Here is a 10475-nt window from a genome sequence, read left to right on the forward strand (position 1 = left end):
CATTATTGATACCTTTCATAGTCAACAATTCAGCAGTCACAATGACGATAATTGTAATCAAGTTTATCAGGCTATAAGGTAAAGAAAAGACACTGCTGCCTATCCAAGAGAAACTTCCTTGAGATTGAAACATGAATAGTACCTTCATATCAAAGAATGAATTTCATATACTAACCTAGTGAATTTCATAAAAGCAACACTCTACTATTACCTAGGAACAACCGCTACTGAACACCATCATCCAAAACAACAATTAAAATGAAATTACACAGTTCTATTGTTTCAAGTTTCTACCCACAAGGACAGAACAACACTACAAAAAGAAACACAAAACTGGAAATATATGACAAATGTGGATCTTTGGTGGTCCTCAGATTGAGAACCTGCAGCTGATGTATCTTTGATTTAATAATGGCTGACTTACAAACCAAGCAGTACAACTGAGTCAAGCAACCACCGTCAACAAAGTGGTAAGAAAGCAATAGAGTAAGGAGAACAAGAATAGGAGAAAATCTTATCTATCCTGTTCAATCACTCGATAATGGACTGAATGACACCAGCACCGACAGTCTTGCCGCCCTCCCTGATGGCGAACCGCATACCCTGCTCGCAGGCAACAGGCATGATGAGCTCCACAACCATCTTGACACGGTCTCCGGGCATGACCATCTTCGACTCCTCATCCTTATCATTCATGATGGACGATACCTTCCCGGTAACGTCTGTCGTCCGCATGTAGAATTGTGGCCTGTAGCCAGCGAAAAAGGGTGAGTGCCGGCCGCCCTCCTCCTTCTTGAGCACATACACGATGGCAACAAACTTAGTGTGCGGCGTAATGGTGCCAGGCTTGGCAAGGACCATTCCACGCTGGATGTCAGCCTTCTGGATACCTCTGAGAAGCAGCCCGACATTGTCACCGGCCATGGCATCGTCAAGGGTCTTCTGGAACATCTCGACCCCGTGACGATGGTGGTGCGGGTGTCCTTAAGGCCGACGATGTCAACGGTGTCACCAATTTTGATCGTGCCACGCTCAATACGGCCGGTGGCGACGGTGCCACGGCCGGTGATGGAGAAGACGTCCTCGATGGCGAGGAGGAAGGGGAGGTCGGTCTGGCGCTGAGGGATGGGGATGTAGTTATCAACAGCATCCATGAGCTCATAGATCTTGTCGACCCACTGGTTCTCACCACGGCTGATGCTGGGATTGGCCATGAGGGCCTCGAGAGCGAGGAGGGCGGAGCCGGAGATGATAGGGACGTCGTCGCCGGGGAATTCGTAGGACGTGAGAAGCTCGCGGACCTCGAGCTCGACGAGCTGGAGGAGCTCCTCGTCGTCAACCTGGTCCTGCTTATTGAGGAAGACCACCATGTTGGGGACGCCGACCTGCTTGGCTAATAGGATGTGCTCTTTGGTTTGGGGCATGGGGCCGTCGGCGCCAGAGACGACGAGGATGGCGCCGTCCATCTGGGCGGCTCCGGTGATCATGTTCTTGACGTAGTCGGCGTGGCCGGGGCAGTCGACGTGGGCGTAGTGGCGGGAGGCGGTCTCGTACTCGACGGTGGCGGTGTTGATGGTGATGCCGCGGGCGCGCTCCTCGGGGGCGGCGTCGATCTCGTCGTACTTCTTGGGGGCGCTATTGCCGAGGGAGGCAAGGGCCATGGTGAGGGCGGCCGTGAGAGTGGTCTTGCCGTGGTCGACGTGGCCGATGGTGCCGATGTTGAGGTGAGGCTTCTTCCGCTCGAACTTGCCGCGGGCGGCGCGGACGACGAGCAGGCCGCCACGGCGGCAGGACGGAAGGCTGGTGGTCGGCCTCCGGGAGACGGCGATGGAGACATTGTTCGTTCCGGATAGAGACCAAGAAGAAGATAATGGAGAAGAGATGTTGGTTCGGGGAGGCTTGGGGGAGGAGGAGGGGATGAGGGGTTTGGAAGTGGCGGCGGCTCCGGCTGCCATCACGGTGATGGAGGCCATGGCGGCAGGGAGAGGGAAGGGGAGAGAGTGGAGAAGATGGGGTTTTGGGGACGGGGAAAGGTAGGGAACAAGGGGAGGCGGCAGGTGCTTATCTGATCTCTGGAGATTGGGTTAAGGAGGGCCCCTTGTTTTGGGTACAAGTGGCCCGGGTGATCTGGCGCTGGTAAGAGAAACGCGAGGGGCCGTTGAGTTGTTTTGCAACTTGGGGCCGCGCCGGAGTGACAGCAAGTTAGGGCCATTGAGTTCTTTGAACGTAGGTTCCTCTAAAAATTGTTGGTGATAGCCCGTGGCTGTCGAAAGTTTTGTGGTCTTGAAGTAGAGTTAGGAATGCGTCCCTCGTGTAACTTTGGTTGGAAAAATCTTGACATGGTTCCACATTTAAAGAGTCCTATAGAATTTGAGAGAATTGCGACAATTTTTCTTTCTTTTTTTTTTTTATCTACTAGAATTTGTTTTTTTTTAAAGAAAAACTTACGCTTTGTTTGATTAGGGTACACGAGAGTTTATAAGGGGAGAAGAAGAGAGGATAATGAAGGGGAGGGTAAGAGAATTAATGAACCCTTATTTGGAAAGAAAAAGGTAGATAAAGAAGGATACGTACCTTATTTTTATTTGGATAGAGAGGTTAAGGGAAGGGTAGAAGAATTTTTATATATATTTTGATAAATATACTCTTTTTCATTAATAAATATACTATTTAATGTTTGTAATATTTTGATAAATGTCAGTTCTTTCTGACAAATATGCTTCTCAAATATGCTCTTTTGATTTTTTTTTGACATTCACATGAATCTATTCGAGAATGATTTTAGCTTTCTGAAATGTCTGTTCCTTTTAATAAATGTCCATTTCTTTTGATAAATTTTTCTCGTTACACCCCAAATCGAGGGATATAAAAAATTAAGTGAAGGTACGGAGGGGTTGAGAGAGTCCTTCTCTACCCTCTTTTATTTATCAAAAAATTTTATAAAATAGAGGTTCATTCTTTACCCTCCTCTCCCCTCCCTTATGAACCCTCATGTACCCCCAATCTAAATAATATGTTAGTGTTTAGAGAAAAATTTAGAATGTTTCGAGAAAAAATTCATGATTTAGCATACATAGAATGAAAAATTCATTCTTTACTAGCAAGAGATCCATGTTTCACTATAGGTGTGAGAACCAATCCCTTTGGAGCCGGTTCACTCTGAAGCCTGCATTCCTTGCCGACTTCATTGGAACCAAACAAAATAATAATAATAAGAAGAAGAGAGATGCAGGGGGAGGAAAGAAACCGAATTCGATTTGAACATAGAAACTAAATCCTCTGTTAATCCATGGCCATGGGGGTGGGAAGATAGGGATTAAGGGTGACCTGATATGAGTTAAGCACGGATAGCAGAGTTTGGATTGATTTCGCCATTGGGAACCGATCTCATCCAAAGAAAATCGAGCTTATCTACTCCCATTTCTTTTCTTTTTAAAGTCCTTCTTCCATCGATCGATTCCACCATCTAAATCTTTCCGTCTCCCTCGTCCCTCTTCTCCATCTGCGATGGTCATCGTGCCACCGTGCCATCGCCACCGCTATCTCTCTAAAACCCTAACCCCTCTTCCTAAACCCATAACATACCTATTCCGAGGGACCTCAGGTGTAAGAACCATCGATATCCACCTCGCCGGCTGCTGTTGTCACCGCTGCCACCATCTCCAGTAAGCCCTTCTTTTTCCTCTTCCTTTCCGGCCTAGGAATCATTACCTTAGCACGATAGGCTATGCCTTTTTTTTTTCTTTTCTGTTGAATCCCCTTTCATCATTGGCCGAAGTGCCATCTCTAGTCATCATTGCACCACTATCATTGATCAATTTGGCTGTCTCACAATCGACCCCACCCTTTGGTCACCTTAAACCCTGAGAGGCTTTGGGTTCAGCCAAGAAAGAAAGTAAGAAACGAGAGAGAGAGAAACAAAGAAAAGAAGAGGAAGAAAGAGAGAGAGATTTAAATTTTAATGAATCTATTGGACCCAACTTGATTTTACTTTGGATCAACCGCAAAGATCTGACTTGAGAAATTGATCCAAATCTAGACCTAAATTAGGCTAAAATGAGAAACTCTTACCATTCATCTCAATTTTTCTCAAATTAAGGGCTAATTAAACTTGCAATTTATTTGTACTCGAGCCTTCTTCACCAGAAGAATATCAGATCTAGGGATCGGACTCAGAAGATTATAGAGTTTTGGATCTGATCAATGATAAATTTTATTTTATCTCTGAATTTATTTTTATATATATTCATGTGTTTAAAAAGTAGATTTTATATATAAAAATTTAAAAATTATTAAAGTTTGAAAGTATCTATGTATGTATAAAAAATAATTTAAAAGTGTTGGATCAAGCATAATATCACCTCTGCATGATATAAGATTTGAAAAGAGATAATTTTTTATTTTAATATTGCATGATTTCCAGAAATAAAAATTATATATGTTCATCTTTGCATGAATTTTTGAATAAAAATTATTTTGTTACTTCTTTGGAGGATGTGATAATTTGAGTTGATATTGTTATAAAATTAAGTATGATTATTTATGAAAAGTGATTATGATGAAATTATGAAAAAACTCTCTAATTAGACAATGATTTAGATCTAACTAATAGAACTGATCGTTGGCCACACGTTAGAAACGTATTTTTTCTAGGTCTATTGGAGTTTCATAGTTTCATACATATAATTTTTTTTCAAAATAAGAATATAGTGAAATTTAAAATTTTCAGATTAAATCTAATTCAATCTAATATGCATAAAATCAAATCTTCAAACTATAAACAGGATTATCATATGTGAGATAGGATTCAGATACAGAAATCAAATAGAAAAAATAAATAAAAAATATACCTTAGTATGGATCAATCTTTATCATGAATTGATGATTATGGATATCTTCTGAAGGTCTCTTGTAGCCGTACAAGTATCCGACCTCTACGGATATTCATACGAGACTCTGATCTGATCAGAAGCTTTTTGATCTCACCAGAGTGCTAGTTTCCTTACAGAGATCGCATCTTGACAGTTGAAAATATTTTTTTCTCTCAAGACACTCTTAGAAAAGAAGAAGATGATAGGAGGATCTTGATCTCTAGGTTAGAGATCATGAGAAGAACCATTTTTTCTCTTTTCTTCCTAAAATTCATGTACCAAATCTCTACAATAGAGATGTAAAAATTTTTATCTAATTTTTGAACAAAGAGAAGAGGAGACACCCATATCTAAACATGGATAAAAAAGAGGGAGAGATGTCCTAACAACCAATACTTGATTGTTGGTAAGAAAGAAGAGATAACCATGAACTTACCTCACTTCCTCCACCCTCACGTCGCACCTCTCTCCCTTTGAATTTTCCATGCACAAATCTCCTCTAATTTTGGCATCAAATCTGATCTCTATCTCAACCCCAAACATCTCTCACAACCCATGTTTAAATAGGCTCAAGGGAGTTGGAATTTGATTAGGAGATAAGAGTCCTTGTAGCCTTGGACTTTCTCTTTTTATGCTGCCCAACACACATCTGACTTGCACCCAAGTTTTTCACGGAAGAAAGGGGATTAGGAGTCCTTCTTACACACTAAAAAAGGGAGCAAAGATGGCATCAAAAACTGGTTTGGCGTGGGACCTTGTTGGCACATGGAAAGGAAGAAGTTTAGTCTTCATGGGACTCTCTTTTAGGTGGCTGTTTTAAACTCAATAAACTCTAATCAATCCTAATCATATTAGGACCTAATTAGACCCAAATAGATAAAAAATCAAATCTGATTTGGAGCTCAAATTATTTAGATTAAATATCACCTAATTGGAAGGAGTCCTAGTCTTTTTGGACTCTCACTTGGTGCTTGAGTCAAACTCAATTTAATTCTAATCCAATTAGATTTGATGCACCCATGAAAATGAGAATTCTTAGTCCAAATAAAACTTATACATCCTAGTTTAATTAAAAATTGAGTCAAATCCAAATTATAATTCAAATAGGAATCATTCTCTTATGTAATTTAAATTATCTTATAATCCAATCAGGTTTGATCAAATCAAACTCATGTCAAGTCAAATTAAATCTAATTTAATTAGACTTGATGCAAGCCCCATAGCTAATCAAATTGAGTTACTTAATAATCTAATTACTAATTAATCCTTCTTTAACTCACTAACTCTTTAACGAGTTACATAATGCAACTTTTGCATTGGATCAATCATTAATCAAATTGATAATCAAATCCTGTCATGATTCATAATCGTAATTCAACCATCTGATCAGTCAATTTTTTTTTTGTGTGTGACTTTATAGGTTCTATTCTATCTGATAGTGAGATATATTGTGATTCCTATCACAATATCATTGAAATTCTTTTCAATGGTTGGAATCATTCCGACTCTGCCCATCAAGGATCATCGATCATCAAGATGATACTCGTGGATCTCACAATCCATCAGTGACACCTAGCAGTATATAATGACAATCCAGCAGAATAAAAAGTGATAACTTCTAGGTGAATTAACGTATGATACAGTCTCTCTATCGTGAGTCCTGATCGGATGACAGATTATAGATGAATCGTCAAATCTTATCATTGGTCATATGATAGATTCAATCAGCTCGAGTCTATGTATGATCCTTATGGAAACTCTTTTTCATTAATCACACTACTATGGCTATGATTTAAAGACTCAACTTCATAAATCTCATATGACTACTCTCTTCTGCTAGGATCGATAGATCCCATCTTGATGCGTATCCTTACTCCTACAGTGGATCAACTTCATCAACATCCATTACAAAAGCTCATCGAGACCTATGTTTATGTATCAGTCAAACTCCAGCAACCTCACTGTGAGTAGTAATGCCATCTCAAGTCAAAGGACCAGTCATACAATTGCAGTATTAAAAAAGTTACTAACGAGTGAGCAGACATCCATATGACTTCTCATGTTGGTCATGCTCAGTACTAATTATTCTCTAACAACCACCTGCACTCTCACTCCAGTATCACTACACTGCAGACTCGAGACTCATCTGTCCAAAAGAAGCGATCCATGCACTGATCTATCCGGATTAATCACTATCTCCATGATAATCCTATGACCAAGAGTAATTTAGGAATTAACCATCAATGATACATGTCTCAAATTCTTAACTCTTTGAGAATTTATGTCATCATCTTGTTAATCCCTTGGATAATTCATGGACACATAAAACATGAATGATAATATAAAGTTCAATAAAGTACAAGAACATGTCCTAGAAATATAATATGCATCAACCAAGATTGGCTTCTAGGATATACATCCCACAGGCCATACGTTAGAAACGTATTTCTTCTAGGCTTAGCCAGTCGAGACTGATCAGTGGCAGAGTTAGTTCTTTTGGGCCTAGTCAGTCGGAGTCGATCATTGGCACATATTGATGCATTCATGTGTTTGTTTTCAAGACTAATTTCTTTATCTTATCACGGGACTAATCATGACTGTGTAATTCAGAGCTAGTTTCCTTCTGGGCCTAGCTAGTGGAGCTAATTACAGGTACACACTGTTGGATCGAATGTTCTGTATTCAAGACTAGTCTCTTCTAGATCTTGTCACAAACTGATCATGACTGTAGTCATCGAATACTAAGAGAGAATTTGAAATCTTAGTATTATGCATGACATATTTTGAAGATTAAAATTATGTTGGTTTGTACATCTATCATTATAAACTACTATTATTTGGAAAAAATCTGTAACTATGCTTATTCCTCAGAGATATTGATAACTTATTAAGTCTGTAAAGCTCACTCTATTTTTTTATTTTTTTTCAGATTCAGAAAATCCCATGGAACTGGAGATCGATCAGTGAGGACATAGGACTTAGACAATTTTTTACTTAGCTATATCTAAATAGTTTTATTTTAAAAATATTTTTTGAATTTTATTGAATTTTTATTTGATTTGTTATTAGTCATGAAGACTTTATTTTTTTATTAAATAAAGATATTAAAGAATTTGCTTTTATCGCGGTCTGAGTTGAATTAAGATCCTTATGTATTAGTGATAGACAGGCTTTGCATGTTTGAGGGGTTAAACCCTAAGAATGTGTCACCGTCTGTCACATGAACAGCTTAGATCATCAGATCGGAGCATGATAAATTCAGTGGTACTGGAGCATAGGTTAAAAGATCCTATAATATGAGTTTGTTAGTGAGAGTGGGGTAGAATTTTGGGTATGATTGGATGACTGTAATCATTGATAATTGATAATTACATTAAAACTGATTCTTTCTTTCTAAATAGGATATGATGGCTCATAACCACCTAGGATAGCTGTCTGATACTATGGAGGACTCTCGTATGACTAGTACATATCATACTTATCAGAATGGATATGCCTCCTGAACCCCTAGTGCCTCCTAAATTCATGGTATCTCTCGAACAGCTGGTGCTTCTCAAGCTAATGCCACCTTTAGAGCAGTTGGGCATTTAGATCAGCTCATAGTCCATCACCAGAATAGGGTGAGAGTCAAACTGCTAACCCTCCTCGTCAATAGGATGATGCCCAAAACGATAATCAAGGGACAACCAATACTGATGGTCCAATGGCAAACCTCATATAAGCCTTGATTGGACTGGTGTAGTAGATGGAATGGCAAGGAAATAGAAGTGGCTAGTCATTAAGGTCAGAACGAGGAATAGCAGAATCTAAGAGACTGGCACCACCTACTCATGAAGGCTTCACTGATCCCATCGAGTCATTAAAGTGGCTCAAGGAAATGAAAAATATATTTGCCAGCTTGGAGTGCACCAACCAGAAAAAGGTCCATTTTGCCACCTACCAGTTGCAGGGTGAAGCATTTGAATAGTGTGAAGCCATCAAGAGACAGCAAGGGACTGATGGGCCAACTACTTGGAACATTTTTCTTCAGGAGTTTATGGACATGTATTTTTCTGATAGCCTTAGATTTGAGAAGGAAAGTGAATTTACTAGATTGATTCAGGAGAATATGACAGTGGCCCAGTATGAGGCCAAATTTATTGAATTATTCTATTTTGCTCGAGATCTTGTGGCAACTGGAGTATCAAGGCTCAAAGATTTGAAAAAGAGTTAAAGCCCAGGATTCACACTAGAGTGAGACCGATGTAGTTCGTCTCTTATCAGGAGGTTGTCAACCTAGCTAAAATAGTAGAGCAAAAGAATAATAACATACAACAGAAGAGGGAGCAACAACAGAAGAAGAGATCCAGATCTGGTGAGTATCCTGGCAAATAGTTAAACTATCAAAGTATTAAGAAGCTCACAGAAGGGTGGTAGGGAGCAGTCAAAGAAAGAATTCGATGTGGCCAATGTGGAGAATCCATATGGAGCAAAATTATCATTGATTCTCAAGAGTCTGTTTTGGTTGTGGTTGGCAAGACCATAAGGCTGCGAATTACCCTCACCGTCAAAATTCTAAAAATCGACAGCCCTCTCAAAGTGTACCCAGACTACCTACATCAAGAGCACCGACCTCTTATCTGGGTCAACCCTCAGGACACGAGTAGGGAGGACCACCCAAGCAAACGACCTAGGCCTGTGTCTACGCTATGACTCAGCAAGATGCGGAGACATCAAATGCCATAGTGGTACGTACTCCAAAACTCTTTCCAATCTAGTTTAATTTAAAGGTAATACAATCTTATGTGTTGAGAGTTATGTTGAATAGTAATAGTAAAACTTTAATTCATGATAAGTATTATCAAAGTAGCATCCGCACATGCTTGTGTTTTATTTGATCCTGGTGCTATCCATTCTTTTATTTTAGCTAAATTTGCTAGAAATGTTGGCCTTAGGCCTATGCCTTTAGAAGATGAGATGTGCGTCTCTACTCCGAATGAGAGTGTCATTGTGGTTGACATAGTTTGCCCTTTTGTACTTTTAGTGACCATGATCTTGCATCTGATCTGATGATTCTGAAGATGAGAAATTTTGATATCATCCTAGGAATGGACTGGCTTACCTCATACCATACCACAGTGGACTACTTCAGGAAGAGAGTGACCATCTAGATTTCAGGATAGGCACCATTTAGTTTCTCTAACAAAGGAATGAATATCTCTGTCAAAATTATATCATCCATACAAGCTTGTAGAATGTTAAGAAGAGATTGTGCAGGATACTTGGCAGTGTTGTAGATACACAGTAGGAGGAGATGAAGATAGAAAATATTTCTATAGTAAGAGAGTTTTCGAATGTATTTTCAAAGGATCTTCCAAGATTGCCCCATGATAGAGAGATAAAGTTTTCAATTGATTTAGCACTCGGTGCTGGACCAATCTCTAAAGCCCCTATCAAATGGCTCCTGTTGAGTTGAAGGAGCTTAAGGAGCAACTCCAAGAACTTCTTGATAAAGGCTTTATCAGGCCCAATATCTCTCCATGAGGTGCTCCAGTGCTTTTTGTTAAGAAGAAGGATGAGAGTATAAGATTATGCATTGATTATAAGGAGTTGAATAAGTTGACA

General features: G+C 39.8%; 1 protein-coding gene and 1 long non-coding RNA gene across 2 annotated transcripts; both read right to left on the bottom strand.

Annotated features, from left to right (window-relative positions):
• Positions 1 to 253: 253 nt before the first annotated feature.
• LOC105033743 (elongation factor Tu, chloroplastic) lies at positions 254 to 2790 on the bottom strand. Its single transcript, XM_010908649.4, is given in 2 exon segments — positions 254 to 956; positions 959 to 2790. Coding segments are annotated over 2 exon segments (1440 nt in total). The 5' UTR covers positions 1974 to 2790; the 3' UTR covers positions 254 to 531.
• Positions 2791 to 3561: 771 nt separating this feature from the next.
• LOC140851562 (uncharacterized) lies at positions 3562 to 5394 on the bottom strand. Its single transcript, XR_012134303.1, has 2 exons — positions 4851 to 5394; positions 3562 to 3871 (listed from the first exon to the last, which is right to left on the bottom strand). It is a non-coding gene; the product is annotated as an uncharacterized lncRNA (long non-coding RNA).
• Positions 5395 to 10475: the final 5081 nt, after the last annotated feature.

The sequence above is a fragment of the Elaeis guineensis genome, chromosome 9 (genome assembly GCF_000442705.2).
Source record: "Elaeis guineensis isolate ETL-2024a chromosome 9, EG11, whole genome shotgun sequence".
Classification (NCBI taxonomy): domain Eukaryota; kingdom Viridiplantae; phylum Streptophyta; class Magnoliopsida; order Arecales; family Arecaceae; genus Elaeis; species Elaeis guineensis.